Source organism: Mastomys coucha, unplaced genomic scaffold (genome assembly GCF_008632895.1).
Source record: "Mastomys coucha isolate ucsf_1 unplaced genomic scaffold, UCSF_Mcou_1 pScaffold13, whole genome shotgun sequence".
Classification (NCBI taxonomy): domain Eukaryota; kingdom Metazoa; phylum Chordata; class Mammalia; order Rodentia; family Muridae; genus Mastomys; species Mastomys coucha.
Window position 1 is genome coordinate 33,759,654 of NW_022196895.1, and position 18,791 is coordinate 33,778,444.

At 46.3% G+C, this 18,791-nt stretch overlaps 1 protein-coding gene across 9 annotated transcripts in view; it reads left to right on the plus strand.

Moving 5' to 3' along the window:
• Positions 1-18,791, plus strand: part of LOC116087063 (protocadherin gamma-C4) — a 176,646-nt gene that overhangs the window by 53,680 nt on the left and 104,175 nt on the right. Inside the window, exon 1 of one of the 9 annotated variants that reach the window (XM_031365482.1) lies at positions 4,675-7,326. The exons of 6 other annotated variants lie outside the window; for them this stretch is intronic. In XM_031365482.1, coding sequence (XP_031221342.1) covers positions 4,903-7,326 — 2,424 coding nt within the window. In that variant the 5' untranslated portion in view covers positions 4,675-4,902. Of the gene's footprint in view, positions 1-4,674; positions 7,327-10,007; positions 12,680-15,858; positions 18,566-18,791 lie in introns of those variants that run through there. 2 more of the 9 variants (XM_031365492.1, XM_031365486.1) reach the window with 2 other exon arrangements.

Sequence of the window (18,791 nt, forward strand, 5' to 3'; positions counted from 1 at the left end):
CTTTTACCACGTGAGTGTGGAGCTGGAGGACATTAATGACCACATGCCAAAATTCGCGCACACATCCTTTGAACTGCAAATCAGTGAGTCCTCAAAACCAGGGACAAGATTTATCTTAGGATCTGCCCACGATGCAGATATCGGAACCAATTCCCTGCAGAATTACCAACTTAGTCCCAATGATCATTTTTCATTGGTGAATAAAGAAAAATCAGACGGTAGTAAGTACCCTGAAATGGTATTAAAGACAGCTCTAGATCGGGAAAAGCAGAAATTCTACCACTTGACCCTGACTGCTTTGGACTCTGGGCACCCACCCCTCAACAGCACAGCACAGATAAAGGTCCTAGTGACCGATGCCAATGATAACCCTCCAGTGTTCAGCCAAGACATATACAGGGCAAGCCTTTCAGAAAACGTGTACCCAGGAACTACCGTGCTTCGGGTGGTGGCCACAGACCAAGATGAGGGTATCAACTCCGAGATAACGTTCTCTTTCAGCGAAGCTGGCCAGATTACCCAATTTCATTTGGATTCTAATACCGGAGAAATTACTACTCTGGATACATTAGATTTCGAAGAAGTCAAAGAATATTCCCTTGTTTTGGAAGCAAAGGACGGTGGGGGGATGATTGCGCAATGTACTGTGGAAATAGAAGTCCTAGATGAGAACGACAATGTCCCTGAAGTGTTATTCCAGTCTCTGCCAGATCTCGTAATGGAGGATGCTGAGCCAGGGACACACATCGCTCTGCTTAAAACCCGTGACAAAGATTCTGGACGCAATGGAGAAGTTATCTGTAAATTAGAAGGCGGTGCTCCGTTTAAAATACTCACTGCTTCAAGAAACACATATAAATTAGTGACGGATGGAGTTCTAGATCGTGAGCAGAACCCGGAATACAACATTACTATCAGAGCTACCGACAAGGGTGACCTGCCTCTCTCTTCCAGCTCAAGCGTCACCTTGCGTATAGGCGATGTGAACGATAACGCTCCAGTTTTCACGAAGGTTTCATACCTGGTCCACGTTGCGGAAAACAATCCGCCTGGAGCCTCCATCGCTCAAGTCAGCGCCTCTGACCCGGATTTGGGGGCCAATGGCCAGATTGCCTACTCCATCATAGCCAGCGACCTGGAGCCTGAATCGCTGTGGTCCTATGTGACCATAAACGCGCAGAGTGGAGTGGTGTTCGCGCAGCGCGCCTTCGACCACGAGCAGCTGCGCTCCTTCCAGCTGACACTGCAGGCGAGCGACCAGGGATCGCCCGCGCTCAGCGCCAATGTGAGCGTGCGCGTGCTGGTGGGCGACCGCAACGACAACGCGCCACGCGTGCTGTATCCCGCGCTCGAGCCCGACGGCTCTGCGCTCTTCGACATGGTGCCGCGCGCTGCCGAACCCGGATACCTGGTCACCAAGGTGGTGGCGGTGGACGCAGACTCGGGACACAATGCCTGGCTGTCCTACCACGTGCTGCAGGCCAGCGACCCAGGGCTCTTCAGCCTGGGGCTGCGCACAGGCGAGGTGCGCACAGCGCGTGCCCTGGGAGACAGGGACTCAGCGCGACAGCGCCTTCTTGTCGCTGTGCGTGATGGTGGACAGCCAGCGCTCTCGGCTACAGCCACGCTGCACCTGATCTTCGCTGACAGCCTGCAGGAGGTCCTGCCAGACCTCAGCGATGACCCTCTGCCCCCAGACCCTCAGTCCGAGCTGCAGTTCTATTTGGTGGTGGCCTTGGCCTTAATTTCTGTACTCTTCCTCCTGGCTGTGATTCTAGCCATCGCACTTCGACTGCGACACTCCTCTAGCAGGAAGGCATGGGGCTGCTTTCAGTCAGAAGTGGTGGTTCCCCCCAACTACAGTGAGGGGACTTTGCCTTATTCCTACAACCTGTGTGCTACAGCCACGGGGATGGCAGAGTTTAACTCCCTAACATGTAATGACCAGTTGAAATCCGGACAAGATCTACTATTTGCAGATTCAGCGGGGGCCTTGTTTCCACTTTGTAATTCCAATGAGTCAACCTCTCATCAGGTAAGTTTCTTGCAAACATAATGAACTCCTTTCTATCAGTTCTTCATAGTCTCAGGAAATATATACTTTTCAGATAGAGCCAGTTCTTAAGAAAGTTATAATGAAAAGTTAGTGGCATGGCTAAGTGGCTAAGAGCACTTGCCTGGTATGTTGATTCAGTCCCTAAGAAAAGTTTTAGTGGGTTAAAAAGTGCTCGTGGGGGCTGGAGAGAAACTCAGCAATTAAAAGCACTGGCTGCTCTTCCAGAGGACCCAGGTTTGATTCCCAGCACCTACTGCTGACAATTGTTTGTAACTCCTGTTCCAAGGCATCTGATGCCATCTTCTGGCCTCTGAGGGCATCAGACACCCACAGTGCGTGGACACACATGCAGACAAAACACCTATACACATTTAATAAATCTGAGCCGTGACCATACAATTCTTCACAAAACAGATAAAGTAAGAGCACTTGCCTTCCTTACAGGTGTAGCACACCAACCTCAGATTCGAAGCTACTCTTATCTTATCCTACAGTGTGAAAATGCAGTGTTGGCTCTCCTTAAAATTTAATGAGATTTCGCCGTGAATTTTCTTCCTAATGCTTAATGACACTAGTGTTTGTAACTTGAACATACTATAAATATAAAAGTAGTCACTGAGCTGGATGTGAGGTATGGTGGCTTACATCTTTAATCCCAGCACTCAGGAAGCAGAAGCAGGTGGATCTCTGACTTTGAGGCCAGCCTTGTCTTCAGAAAGAATTCCAAGATGGCCACCAGGCCTACACAAATTTAGGCCTACTGATTTAGCTGTTATAGCTTCTATAATGTTGTTTTGGTTTTTTATGATTATCCCCCCCCTCAAATGACTCACGGAATAAGATCTCTTAAGCTCAGCTCTATGCTCATGACCCCTTGTAATTTTATACAACATATTTTATGTAATCAGTTAGTTAAAAAGAAGGTTCAGTATTCATCAGAAGCTCAAATACCTGTGTATAATGCCAGCATTTGGGAGGTAGAGGCAAGGCCAGCCCAGGCTATATGAGACCCTTTCTAAACAAACAACCAAAAGTCTGGAAGGCCAAAAGCAGGTTGTTGTTCCTTGAAGCATAGGGCTTTTGAGACTTTATTTGTACTAAAGTTCATTCGGTAGGCTCCACCATTGAAGAAGAGATGAATAATGCCTTTTCTCTTTTTTCCTGAAACACTCAAACATATAATTTTTAAAATTAGTAGTAGTAGCTGGACAGTGGTGGCACACACCTTTAATCTTAGCACTTGGGAACCAAAGGTAGGCAGATCACTGAGTCTGAGTGAGGCCTGGACTTTGAATGTTTGTGGGGTTTTTTTCCTTTCATCTTTTACATGCCTTCCAAGGATATAACTCATGTCACAAGGCTTAAGAAGCAAGTATGTCTGTCTGCTGAGCCATCTGGATAGACACCAGCATCCATCTTTCCTTTGCACTCCTAAATTAAAATATGTAGAGCCCTTCTACAAATTAGACTACCTCTAGGTAGAAATAGCCTTGAAGTTTTCAAATTTTTAGACCAACTTACCAATCTGCCGTGCAAATAAAAATTATTAATACATACAAAAGGTCATACTGCATTGGGTCACTCTCTAGGCTGTCTATAGCACCTGCTTTAGTTACTGACTACTGCAAACTATTAATAGCATTTTCGGGGTGGCCTTCATCTTTGCATTTTTATAATAATTATATATGTTCCTCACTTTTTGTTGTTCTTTGGATGAAAGTTGTAGTAGTAGGGCTAACATAATGTGGGGGGGTGTGCGCATGTGCGCACGTTTCTCATTTAAACACTCATCTGGTTTAAAGTGTAATTATTGCCAGGCTTGGTAGTGCACACTTTTAATCCCAGCACCGGGATGTACCAGCCTGATCTACCTAGTGAGTCCCAGGACAGCCAGACTCCTCTCTCTCTCTCTCTCTCTCTCTCTCTCTCTCTCTCTCTCTTTCTCTCTTTCTCTCTCTCTTCCTCTCTCTCCCCATATATATGGAAAGAGGTAGATAGAGTATTGCTTTTAGTTGTGTCTTCATCTGTCCCTTCCAAGTACTTTTCAACTAGGAAGAGATCAGTGATTTAGAATTAAATAACAAGTCAGTAGAATCTCTGATTTAAAAAAAATGAATTGTAAAAGTATTCATCCTATTCAAATTTCAAATGCTAACCTGAACTTTTATTGGTGTGTAATTAAAATAGCATTTAAAAAGAAAGCATAAAAGCAACAACTCTGTGGAAAGCTACTACAATGATTAGTTTAAACTGGACAAAACAGCCCTCCAAACAGTCATCTCCAACGGAGCTTGCTTACTCTAAAAGTGGATTAATGTTCAGTAACTAGAATCCTTAATTTAGTGGTATATGTTGAAACCATTCACACAAAGCTGGGAAGTAAAACTGTCCTGTTTGTTTTTAGAGGAGTGAATGTGGACCAATCACTAGATGCAATGCTAGCCCATGGATTTGATAATTAATATAATCACACTTTACCCAATACACATTTGCACTTCCTTCTAAAATATGTATTTAGGAATAAACTTAAATGTAAAGTAATGAGAAAAAAAAAAAAGATTCACTCGCAAGGCTCAAGTAACTGCATCTAAGTGCAGTAACAATTTAAGACTCTAAGCGCCGCTGTTCACCTGCTGGGAGAGAGATGCACCCGGAAAGCCATCGAACTCTTAGCGCTGATGAAATCAGACCAGCAGATTCCGGAGACCAAAACTGCGGAACTGCGGAGAAATTCTGTCCCTAAATGTGTGGCTCTCCAGCTTTCCGTGAGATTATTATTTCCATCGCCACAAGCAAAGGTAATCCAGCCACCTGTGCCCAGTGAAGGCTGATTTTGCGAATGAACAATGGCTGCTTCCAAGAATCAACAAGGGAATAGCCGGCTGGTGCTGCTGTGTACGCTAATGGGGACGCTGTTCAAGATCGGGGTAGGACAGATTCGCTACTCGGTGCCAGAAGAGACAGACAAAGGCACTGTTGTGGGCAACATCTCCAAGGACCTGGGGCTGGAGCCCCGCGAGCTGGCGGAGCGCGGGGTCCGCATCGTCTCCAGAGGTAGGTCGCAGCTTTTCTCTCTGAATCCGCGGAGCGGCAGCTTGGTCACCTCAGGCAGGATAGACCGGGAGGAGCTGTGCGCTCAGAGCTCGCCCTGTCTCGTAAATATCAACATCCTAGTTGAGGAGAAAGGGAAACTCTTTGGGGTAGAAATCGAAATAACTGATATTAACGATAATAATCCGAAGTTCCATGTTGGAGATCTGGAGGTGAAAATTAATGAAATCGCTGCCCCTGGAGCACGGTATCCGCTTCCAAAAGCGGTTGACCCAGATGTGGGCATAAATTCCCTCCAGAGTTACCAGCTCAGCCCCAACCGGCACTTCTCTCTGGACATTCAAAGGGGAGACCATGGGGCTATAAACCCAGAGCTGGTGCTGGAGCGCACCCTGGACCGAGAGGAAGAACCCACTCACCACCTGGTCCTCACCGCCTACGATGGCGGCGACCCGCGCCGCTCCAGCACAGCGCTCATCCAGGTCACAGTGTTGGATACTAACGACAATGCCCCTGTTTTCGACCAACCCGTTTACCGCGTGAAAGTTCTTGAGAACGTGGCCCCGGGCACCCTGCTGCTCACGGTACGAGCTAGTGACCCGGATGAGGGTGCCAATGGAAAAGTGACGTATAAATTCCAGAAAAATAATGACAAACAATCGCTGTTATTTCATCTTCATGAAAACACGGGGGAAATGACAGTAGCGAAAAATCTGGATTATGAAGAATGTTCATTGTATGAAATGGAAATACAGGCTGAAGATGTGGGGGCACTTCTGGGGAGGAGCAAAGTGATAATTATGGTAGAAGATGTAAATGACAATCGGCCGGAAGTGACCATTACATCCTTGTTTAGCCCGATATTAGAAAATTCTCTTCCGGGAACAGTAATTGCCTTCTTGAATGTGCATGACCGAGACTCTGGAAAGAATGGTCAAGTTGTCTGTTATACACATGACAACTTACCTTTTAAATTAGAAAAGTCAATAGACAGTTATTATAGATTGGTGACATGGAAATACCTGGACCGAGAAAAAGTCTCTACCTACAATATCACTGTGATCGCTTCGGATTTAGGAGCCCCACCTCTGTCTACTGAAACTTATATTGCCCTGATTGTAGCAGACACTAATGACAACCCTCCTCGTTTTCTTCACACCTCCTACACAGCTTATATCCCAGAGAACAACCTGAGAGGTGCCTCCATCTTCTCACTGACTGCACATGACCCTGACAGCCAGGAAAATGCCCAGGTCACTTACTCTGTGTCTGAGGGCACCATACAGGGAGTGCCTTTGTCCTCTTACATCTCCATCAACTCCGACACTGGCGTCCTGTACGCACTGCAGTCTTTTGACTTTGAGAAGATAAGAGACTTGCAGCTATTAGTTATTGCCACTGACAGTGGAAGCCCGCCTCTAAGCAGCAATGTGTCCCTGAGCTTGTTTGTGCTGGACCAGAATGACAATGCACCCGAGATCCTATACCCTAGCTTCCCCACAGACGGTTCCACTGGCGTGGAATTAGCGCCCCGCTCTGCAGAGCCTGGATACCTGGTGACCAAAGTGGTGGCAGTGGACAAAGACTCAGGACAGAATGCTTGGCTGTCCTACCGTCTGCTCAAGGCCAGCGAACCTGGGCTCTTCTCTGTAGGGCTTCACACGGGTGAGGTGCGTACAGCGAGAGCCCTGCTGGACAGAGACGCTCTCAAACAGAATCTGGTGATGGCTGTGCAGGACCATGGACAACCCCCTCTCTCAGCCACTGTAACTCTGACCGTGGCAGTGGCTAACAGCATCCCCGAAGTGTTGGCTGACTTGAGCAGCATTATGACCCCCGGGGCACCAGAGGATTCTGATCTCACGCTCCACCTGGTGGTGGCAGTGGCGGTGGTCTCCTGTGTCTTCCTTATCTTTGTCATTGTCCTCCTAGCTCTCAGACTTCAGCGCTGGCAGAAGTCTCGCCAGCTCCAGGGCTCCAGAGGTGGATTGCCCCCTGAACCTCCATCACATTTTGTGGGCATTGATGGGGTACAAGCTTTTCTACAAACCTATTCTCATGAAGTCTGTCTCACTTCAGGCTCACAGACAAGCCACATTATCTTTCCTCAACCCAACTATGCAGACATGCTCATTAACCAAGAAAGTTGTGAGAAAAATGATTCCTTATTAACATCCATAGATTTTCATGAGAATAAGGATGAAGATGCTTGCGCTCTGGTAAGTTCCATTCTATGACTTCTCTGAGAAATTTTGAAACATGCCGAGCTCTTTTGTATATTTAAGTGATGGTAATGAAAAAGAAAGTGAGCATTTAAAAGTCATAGGCCATCGCTTAGTTCGTTTTCAAAGGCATTGGACAAAGCCTGGTGTCTTAGGGTTTTACAGCTGTGAACAGATACCATGACCAAGGCAAGTCTTATAAAGAACAAAATTTAATTGGGCCTGGATTACAGGTTCAAAGGTTCAGTCCATTATCATCAAGGCAGGAGTATGGCAGCATCCAGGCAGGCATGGTTCGGACAGAGCTGAGAGTTCTACATCTTCATCTGAAGGCTGCTAGCAGAATACTGCTTCCAGGCAAATAGGATGAGGGTCTTAAGCCCACACCCACAGTGACACACCTACTCCAACAAGACCACACCTCCTAATAATGACATTCCCTGGGCCAAGCATATACAAACCATTACACCTAGGATTGTAGGTTAGTTATTAGAGTGCTTGCTGAGTTTGCACAAATCCTGAGTTTGATCCCCAGCAACACATAAACTGGGCTACATGAGACTCTCAAAACACACACACACACACACACACAAAGACTCAGCCTGGCAGTGGTGGTGCACGCCTTTAATCCCAGCACTTGGGAGGCAGAGGCAGGCAGATTTCTAAGTTCGAGGCCAGCCTGGTTTACAGTGTGAGTTCCAGGACAGCCGGGGCTACACAGAGAAACCCTGTCTCAAAAAAAAAAAAAAAAGACTCATTCAAAAAGCTTAGACAAGGTACTGATCAACTTTTAAAACACACTATTGTTTTTATCACTCATTCAATTAAGAACTGATTACCACACACAATACATTTTCTACTTGAATATATGTGTATTCTAAGTTGGGACCTTAGAAAAGCAGTTGAGATTTCCAAATTCTTAGAAATTACCTTAGAAATCGCCAAATGTGTGTCACAATTATATTAGCCTACAAGTAGACACTGCAAGATTTCTTGACTTAAAACATCTTTTGACGTCTGCTTCTGCATCACTGCTGCTCACTGTACATGCTGACTGTACTTCAAGCCGCAAGCACATTTTCTTTTAGTTTTATTTATTTATTATATGTAAGTACACTGTAGCTGTCTTCAGACCCACCAGAAGAGGGCATCAGGTCTCATTACAGGTGGTTGTGAGCCACCATGTGGTTGCTGGTTGCTGGGATTTGAACTTAGGACCTCTGGAAGAACAGTCAGTGCTCTTAACCACTGAGCCATCTCTCCAGCCCCCAAAAGCACATTTTAAAATGCAGAACTTGGTGGAAAGTGAAACTGGTGAATGAATGAATGTTGAGTGTGTGTATGAATGGCCACCCTTCTCGAGATCTATACCAACAGAAACCATTTCAGTAGACTAACCATGAGCATTTTAGGCTGTACAGACATCTGAAACCATGAGAGCCCAAGAATGATAAACAAATTCCAAATAAGTTGAGCAATTCCACAGAATTATTTAGAGTAAATTATATACGTTGTCTGTGTTCCTTGTACCATTTGAATAAGTCTAATCCCTAATTTATCACCAGTTAAAACTGAAGATGAGATAAATATTTTGTGATTGTGGAGAAGGCTATTTCTCAAGTCATGCAGCGTTCCATCTTAGGTTGCATATGCGTGGAAATGGAAATCAACTTCATGCTTTCTTGATGCACAATCATTTGAGGGACAACTATAGCATCAGCACTTTGACATTTTGGGGGCTGGGTAAGGAAAGTTTTCTCTTGCCTCGTATGTGTGGAGCCCTGGTTTGATTTCCAGCACTTCAAAAGCTAATTAAGGAATATAAAGCTGGACCAAATATCACTGTATTCAGTAACTTTGTGTAATGGTCTTACCATGAGTTCAACTTCTCCAATTCCAAAGTCATTACACTATAATAGTATAGTGCATGGGTAAAGAAACAATGTGGTCTATTTGTGTTGCACATGGCTAATCATTTCCCCCAGTAAGTTTTAGGAATGAATTGATATAATATAAAGAGTGGGATAGAAACTATGCAATTTGGAAATAAGAAAAGGATAGATTTTGAAGGCTGCATTATATCTTTGCTACATCACTGAGCCAGTCTTCTCAAATGAGTATCTTCTAAAGAAGCAATAACGACTCTCTTTGCTTTTCTAAAGAGAGTGTTAGCATTACGAGGAAGAAAGGACATCTGAGGAATGGGACAATCTGCCCAAATACAAACAAATAGTTTGCAACAGTACTGATGTTTCCAAACATTAGGAAACAGCATGGATTATCTAGAAAAAGAAAAATAAGTAAACGAGGAGTAACAGTTGCTTCATCATACCATAGCCAACAAAGAAATGATTTCTGAACTTGATAATCTAGTAGACTCCGAGGGCGAGACTAGTGGCACATTCGTTGTTAAACTGTCACTCAAAAGAGTAACTAACACTTTGCTTTAAGTAAAAGTGCACTGCATGTATGGTGACCAAAGAATGGGCCGGTATAATGTAGGTTTGCATAAAAACTCAAAGCGGTATTTCAAACATATTGAAAGAATAAAAAAAACATATAAAAGAGGTATTTAAACTTGGTCGCTAAATATGTGAGTACTAAATTATCACTTATTTAGTTAGGCACAATTATTATATTATTGGGGCTTGGGGGGGGAGGGGACCAAACATCAGAGGCTGCAGTTTCATAGTGTGGACTCTGGGCGCCGCTGTTGGTCTGGCTGAAGAAGCTGAAGCTCCACTTCTTGCGCAGCCGCAGAGCGCTTTCCAAGGCTCCCTTTCTCAGCCTTCTTTACACCGCTTCTTTCCGAGCATAAGAAGAATCGTTTCCTGGACTAGAACTGATACCAAAGTGCGTTTAGAGCCCGGAATATCCGCATCACGGAGCTTCTTCATAACCCGGAGTCTCCAGGCTGGTGAGCAAGCAAAGGGGAGCAAGAAAGATGCGGGAGGGCGCTGCTGAGAGGCGCCGGGGGCAGAGGCAGCCAATGCTCCTTCCCTTCCTGCTGCCTTTGTTCTGCTCCGCGCTCTCTGAGCAGATCCGCTACAAGATCCCTGAGGAAATGCCCACCGGCTCCGTCGTGGGGAACCTCGCCAGGGACCTGGGCTTCAGTGTCCAGGAGTTACCAAGGCGAAAGCTGCGTATCAGTTCCGAGAAGCCTTACTTCGGTGTGAGCTCAGAGAGCGGGGAGTTGCTAGTGAGCAGCAGGCTGGACAGGGAGCAGCTATGCGGGAAGAAGCTGGTGTGTGCGCTGGAATTTGAGGCTGTTGCTGAAAACCCACTGAACTTTTACCACGTGAGTGTGGAGCTGGAGGACATTAATGACCACATGCCAAAATTCGCGCACACATCCTCGGAACTGCAAATAAGCGAGTCTGCTCAACCGGGCACTCGGTTCATTTTAGAAGTAGCAGAAGATGCAGATATTGCCTTAAATTCGCTGCAGAATTATAAACTCGCTCCTAGCCCTAGTTTCTCACTGGTGAATAAAGAAAAACAAGATGGTCGTAAATATCCGGAATTGGTATTAGAGAAAACTTTAGACCGCGAGCAACAGAATTACTACCGATTACTCCTGACAGCCTTAGACGGCGGGGATCCTCCCCTCAGTGGCACCACTGAGCTTCGGATCCAAGTCACTGATGCCAACGATAATCCCCCTGTGTTCAACCAGGAAGTATACCAAATCCGCCTTCCAGAGAACGTTCCCCCAGGCACAACCGTGCTATTCGTGACAGCTACAGACAAGGATGAGGGCGTGAATTCAGAAATTTCTTACTCCTTCCACAGAGCTGGGCAAGCGTTTGGTCTAAATTCAAAGAGTGGAGAAATTACAACAAAGAGGACACTAGATTTCGAAGAAATCAAAGAATATTCTATAGTAGTGGAAGCGCGGGATGGCGGAGGCCTGGTTGCACAATGTACAGTTGAAATTAACATTCAAGATGAAAATGACAACAGACCAGAAATTACAGTCCGTTCTCTACTAGACACTATTCCAGAAAATGCACCACCGGGAACACTAATTGCTTTGATCAAAATACACGACGGAGATTCTGGGGAAAACGGGGAAGTTAATTGTCGACTAGACGATGAAGTGCCCTTTAAAATTATCTCTTCTTCCAAAAACTCATATAAATTGGTCACAGATAGAACCTTAGACCGAGAGCTGACTCCAGAATACAATGTCACCATCACCGCCACTGACAGGGGCAAGCCATCCCTTTCTTCAAGCACAAAAGTCACCCTCCACGTTGGTGACGTCAATGATAACGCTCCACTTTTCCACCAGGCGTCCTATTTGGTGTACATCGCCGAGAACAATCCACCTGGAGCCTCCATCGCTCAAGTCAGCGCTTCCGACCCGGATTTGGGGTCCAACGGCCACATTTCCTACTCCATCATAGCCAGTGACCTGGAGCCCAAATCTCTGTGGTCCTACGTGACCGTGAACGCGCAGAGCGGAGTGGTGTTCGCGCAGCGCGCCTTCGACCACGAGCAGCTGCGCTCCTTCCAGCTGACTTTACAGGCGAGCGACCAGGGATCGCCCGCGCTCAGCGCCAACGTGAGCATGCGCGTGCTGGTGGGCGACCGCAACGACAACGCGCCACGCGTGCTGTATCCCGCGCTCGAGCCCGACGGCTCTGCGCTCTTCGACATGGTGCCGCGCGCTGCCGAACCCGGATACCTGGTCACCAAAGTGGTGGCGGTGGACGCCGACTCGGGACACAACGCCTGGCTGTCCTACCACGTGCTGCAGGCCAGCGACCCCGGGCTCTTCAGCCTGGGGCTGCGCACAGGCGAGGTGCGCACAGCGCGTGCCTTGGGCGAAAAGGACGCTGCGAGACAGCGCCTGTTGGTTGGTGTTCGAGATGGTGGGCAGCCGCCCCTCTCGGCCACCGCCACGCTGCTTCTAGTATTCGCTGACAGCCTGCAGGAGGCCCTGCCAGACCTCAGTGACCGCTCACTGCCCCCTGACCCGCAAGCCGAGCTGCAGTTCTACTTGGTGGTGGCTTTGGCCTTGATTTCTGTGCTTTTCCTCCTGGCTGTGATTCTAGCCATTGCCCTTCGACTGCGACACTCCTCCAGCCCCTCTGTCTGGAACTGCTTTCAGCCTGGATTTTGTTCTGAATCTAAACCTGTGGTTTTCCCCAACTATAGTGAAGGTACTTTGCCGTATTCCTATAATCTGTATAGTGCACATGCCGGAAAGACCGAGTGTCGTTTCCTAAAATGTAGTGAGCCATTGAGTTCAGGACAAGGCCTTCTTTGCCCTGAGTCATCCGGGGCCTTGTTTCCACTTTGTGATTCCAGTGAGCCGACTTCCCACCAGGAACCTCTAACACCGGTGAGTTCCGTTCAAAACTTTGCTTCTTTCTCTCCTCCCGAACTACACAACTGTCTATATTTACATAGCAATACAACACATTTTCGGGTCTTATGAGTACTCTAGGAAAAGTTAATGTGGCTCAGAAAGTTCCATTTCCTCTTCGTCAATAGAGTTGGGTGACTTATGAGATAAAATAAGTTCCAGGAAAGAAATTAATGGTTACAGATTTACGGTGTAGTGCAGTATCCATACAGTAACAGAGTGCGTGCTGTTAGCGTCACAACTAAACAAGTGCACATTTTTTCTCAAAGTGATTGAAATTTACGTGTTGATTTTCACTTTTTTGAGACAGAACCTTGCTAGGTAATATATAGGGTGGCCTTGATACATGATTCACAGGATATCCCAGGCTGGCCTGAAAGTTTATACTATGTGGCAGAGGCCAGCCTAGAACTGGGGATACTCCCGTCTCAGCCTCCTGGATGCTGGAATACAGGCCTGGGATACATAGGTAAGCATTAAATTTAGAGCATATAATCTGCCAAGCCATCGTGGCACATGCCTTTTAATTCCAGCACCCAGGAGACAGAGATAGGCCTCTGAGTTTTGGAAGCCAGCCTGGTATGTAAGAGCATGCTCCAGGACAGCCAGGGCTGCACAGAGAAAGCCTGCATGAAACTACTCATTGGCCTCTTCATTGATTTCACTAACAGATTCCTTTCTTGTGTTTATTCCTTGTGGTTAGCTTCATATACTTACCAAACAGATTCGTGACTTTGATTCTCCTAAAAATACATGAAAACTAGCTTGTGTATTTGTGGAATGAAAGAGACTTGCTGAGTTCTTCAGGCTCAACTAAGTCCTATCAGCTTTCAGGACTGTGAAATCCTGAAGGAAAGGAGAGATAGACTAGGGCTGGGACACGGTGGTAGAGCCCTACTAAGTCCTATGAGCTTTCAGGACTGTGAAATCCTGAAGGAAGGGAAAGATAGACTATGGCTGGACACGGTGGTAGAACCCTACTAAGTCCTATGAGCTTTCAGGACTGTGAAATCCTGAAGGAAAGGAGAGATAGACTAGGGCTGGGACACGGTGGAAGAGCCCTACTAAGTCCTATCAGCTTTCAGGACTGTGAAATCCTGAAGGAAGGGAGAGATAGACTAGGGCTGGGACACGGTGGTAGAGCCCTCCTCACAGGACGCTCTAGGCGCTGGGTTCATTTCTTCAATGTCCCCTCTGGTTCTTGACATATGTTCTTTGAAGAAGAAAGGATGAGGGGAAAACACTGCATTCATCTTATAATTTGAAGCCACAAAGGTTTTCCGAACCATCCTTGTAGTAGGGAATTCTGAGTTATTGCCTAAGGCAAAAGCTACTAGTCAGGTATGCATACAAAACTACCATTTTGTGCTGTCTTTGCTTTGACAGTAAAATATAGTGAATGGCATCTTTACAAACAGATTTCTTCTTTACACAGCACCACTTGCCGTTTACTGCTTAGTAGTAAACATTTGTTCTATATTTTGTGTTCTTTTCTGAAAATAATTACTTAATTTTAAATGACCTTTAGAATAAGAAGTGTATGACTATTTTTAAAATCAGGTGATTTCTTGCTTCTTTTCTTCTTGTCCTGGAAATTGAGCTCATAATCTCATGCATGTTGGGCAAGTTCTTTTCTACTGAGCCATATCGCTGCTCTTGAAACTGTATGAGGGTGATGATGTAGCTCAGTGATAGAACACTTGCCTCGAATCCTGAGGTTCTAGATTCCATCTCCAGTATCCTCTCTGTCTCTCTCTCTCTCTCTCTCTCTCTCTCTCTCTCTCTCTCTATGAAGGGTTGAAATGAAAACTTGCTTTTTTTCTTAATATTAACTTTTATTTTCCCAATACTTGTACATCCATCATGTATTCACATCAAAAGCTAACCACTTTGTGAATTAGTGGAAAAGTTTACATAGTTACATGAATGTGAAATGTGAAACCTGAATCCTATCTGAAATGGTGGCTGCACACCTTTCTCCCAACACTTGGAAGACAGAGACAAGCAGGACCTCTCTGAGTTCCAGGACAGTCAGAGGTACACAGTGAGACTCATTTTTTTAAACACACACACACACACACAGAGAGAGAGAGAGAGAGAGAGAGAGAGAGAGAGAGAGAGAGAGCAACCTAATGCTGTTGAGATTTTAACATTACTAGGTAAGAAAATGTATAAATACTGTCCAAGTACAAGTATGTATATAACACAAAAGTCTTAAAGAAACCACAAACTTTATCATTAAAATGGATAAATTTATCTCTTATGTGGATAATCCATCTATATACTCATTCAATTTAATTATGAGCCATGCTTGGTGATATGTCTTTAATCACAGCACTCTGAAGGCATAGACAGGAGGAGCTCTATGAATTTGAGGCCAGTCTGGTCTATATAGCAGTTCCAAGCCAGCCAGGGCTACATAATGAGGCCCTGCCAGGAAAAAAAATTGAATCAATATAATTGTGAAATGAACACACATATTATAAAGTATAAATAAAACATGAATGTTACATACTCTTTACAACAAAGTTATTTCTAAAACTTGTAAAGATATATGCAAAACAAAGCACCATAAAAATGAAATTTTAACCATATATATATGTATATATATGTATATATATGTATATATATACATATATTAGAGAGAGAGAGAGAGAGAGAGAGAGAGTACAAACCCAAATTTAAAGTGAGTTTGGCTAAAATTAAGTCAAAACTGTTTGGAGAGTTAATACAGAAATATTCCACTTCATTTACAACTCAAATATCCACAAATGGTGGTTGCTTTTGAAGTATGATTGCCAAAAATAATAATAATAATAAATGCTTAGAAAATCTAAAATCACAGTAAGCAGAGAGTACTAGTTTCTTTATCAATCATCTATAATCAAATATTTCAAGGGAGCACACGAGTAGAACCACGTGCTCTGGAGGCTGAGGCAGGAGGGTTGCTTGAATACAAGCCTTCAAGACCAGCCTGGGCGACTCCATTTGTGTAAGACACTTTCTCAAAAGGACTAAAGGTGAAAGAGGAGGAGAAAGTGATGAAGGAAGAAAGAAAAGAAGAAAGGAAGGGAAAGGGGGGAGGAGATGGGGAGGGAGAGAGAGGGGGAGAAAGGAGGAGAAACGGATAGAGTAAAGAAGGGGGTGTAGTGTCTCAGATGGTGTAGTAACGACTTAGGACTCTGAGCGCCGCTGTTCACCAACTGTAAGAAAAACTCCCCGCTCCATCTGGATTTTCCCGTCAGCACCCACACAAAGCCCTCCCTGCACATCCTACAAACTGGCTCCCGGACTATAGCAAAACTCAGTCTTCTAACTTGGAACGCTCTGGCTTTCTCCTGAAGAATAAATATCATCTGACAGTTGGAGGAGGAAAAGAAGAGATTAAGGAGTTAGCGAGCAGAAGGAGCATTCTGAGAAAACTCCGTAGCAAAAGCAACAATGGCTGCCCCCGCCAGACACCCGCACTGCAGAAGACTGGTCCTCTTGTGTACGCTGCTGGCGATGCTGTGGGAAGCCAGGGCCGGGCAGATCCGCTATTCCGTGCCAGAAGAGACAGAAAAGGGCTATATAGTGGGAAACATCTCTAAGGACCTGGGTCTGGAGCCCCGCGAGCTAGCGGAGCGCGGAGTACGCATCATCTCCAAAGGTAAGACCCAGCTTTTCTCTCTGAGCCCGCGGAGCGGTTGCTTGGTCACCGCAGGCAGGATAGACCGGGAGGAGCTGTGCGCTCAGAGTGCGCCATGTCTCCTAAGCTTTAAAGTCCTAGTTGAGGACAGAGTGAAACTTTATGGGGTGGAAGTAGAAGTGATTGATATCAATGACAATGCGCCAAAATTTGAGGCCGAGAATTTGGTTGTAAAAATCAGCGAAATCGCTGCCCCTGGAGCACATTATCCACTCCCAGAAGCGCTTGACCCAGATGTGGGCATAAACTCCCTCCAGAGTTACCAGCTCAGCCCCAACCGGCACTTCTCTCTCCACCTGCAAACCGCAGGTGATGGAACTATAAACCCAGAGCTGGTGCTGGAGCGCACCCTGGACCGAGAGGAAGAGCCTACTCACCACCTGGTCCTCACCGCCTCCGATGGCGGCGACCCGCGCCGCTCCAGCACAGCGCTCATCCAGGTCACAGTGTTGGATACTAACGACAATGCCCCTGTTTTTGACCAACCGGTTTACCGCGTGAAAGTCCTTGAGAACGTGACCCCGGGCACCCTGCTGCTCACGGTGCGAGCTAGCGACCCGGACGAGGGTTCCAATGGGAAGGTGACATACGAATTCCGGAAAGTTAATGAAAAACAGTCGCTGATATTCCATCTTCATGAAAACACGGGGGAAATGACAGTAGCGAAAAATCTGGATTATGAAGAATGTTCATTGTATGAAATGGAAATACAGGCTGAAGATGGTGGGGGGCTGAAAGGGAGGACCAAAGTGGTAGTTATGGTAGAAGATGTAAATGACAATCGTCCAGAAGTGACCATTACATCTCTGTTTAGCCCAGTAAGGGAAGATGCAGCCCCGGGGACAGTAATCGTCCTTTTCAATGCTCATGACCAAGATTCTGGGAAGAATGGTCAAGTTGTCTGTTCCATCCAGGAGAACCCATCTTTCAAATTAGAAAACTCAGTAGACGATTACTATAGGTTGTTGACAGCCCAGATTCTTGATCGAGAAAAGGCTTCGGAGTATAACATCACAGTGACCGCAACAGACAGGGGAACCCCATCCCTGTCCACAGAAGTTCACATCACCCTGTATGTGACTGACATCAATGACAATCCGCCTACCTTCTCTCAAACCTCCTACTCAGTCTATCTCCCCGAAAACAACCCCAGAGGCACCTCCATCTTCTCAGTTAGTGCCCATGACCCTGATGACGATGAGAATGCTAAGGTTACTTACTCTCTGGTGGAAAACACCATCCAGGGGACACCACTCTCCTCCTTTGTCTCCATTAATTCTGACACTGGTGTTCTCTATGCTCTGCAATCCTTTGACTATGAGCAGTTTCGAAACCTGCAAATGCAGGTGAAGGCAAGTGACAATGGGCATCCGCCACTCAGCAGCAATGTGTCCCTGTCTGTGTTTCTTTTGGATCAGAATGACAATGCTCCCAAGATCCTGTATCCCTCCCTCCCGACTGATGGCTCCACTGGAGTGGAGCTGGCTCCCCGCTCGGCAGAGGCTGGGTATCTGGTGACCAAGGTGGTGGCAGTAGACAACGACTCTGGACAGAAAGCTTGGTTGTCTTACCGTCTGCTCAAGGCTAGTGAGCCAGGACTTTTCACAGTAGGGCTACGCTCAGGCGAAGTACGCACAGCTCGGGCCCTGCTAGAGAGAGATGCACTCAAGCAGAGCCTCGTGGTAGCTGTGCAGGACCATGGCCAGCCCCCTCTTTCTGCTACCATCACTCTCACGGTGGCTGTGGCAGACAGCATCCCTGACATCCTGGCTGACTTGGGCAGCATAGACACTCCTGCAGACCCTGATTCTGACGTTACTCTCTACCTGGTGGTAGCAGTTGCTGTGGTCTCCTGTGTCTTCCTACTCTTTGTGCTGGTGCTGCTGGCCCTCAGGCTGCGGCGCTGGCATGCTTCGCACCTGCTGCAGGATGCCATGGGTGGATCCACAGGGGTGCCAACATCACATATTGTGGGTGTGCATGGGGTTCAGACTTTCCTACAAACCTATTCTCAAGAGTTTTCCCTCACACCTGACTCTGGGAAGAGCCACCTGATCTTCCCCCAGCCCAACTACGCAGACACACTCATCAGCCAGGAGAGCTGTGGGAAGAGCGATCCTCTGTGCAGTTCAGTTGAGCCCAAGTTTCCCATTGATGACACTCCTTTGGTTCCTGTGAGTTCTGGGTTTTTTTTTTCTTTTTTAAGTATGATAATTTGCTCTTAGTCTTGTGTAAGATGATAGTTGCATATTTGCAACCACTCAAGTTTTCATTGAACCTAAGCTTCACCCACAACATCTAGAAGGTTTATTGGTCGGACATCACTGAGATGACTTTCAGTTTATTATGAAGTTCCTGTGGATGGGGGCAATTCCCACTGTCCTGCATGGAGGGGCTGTT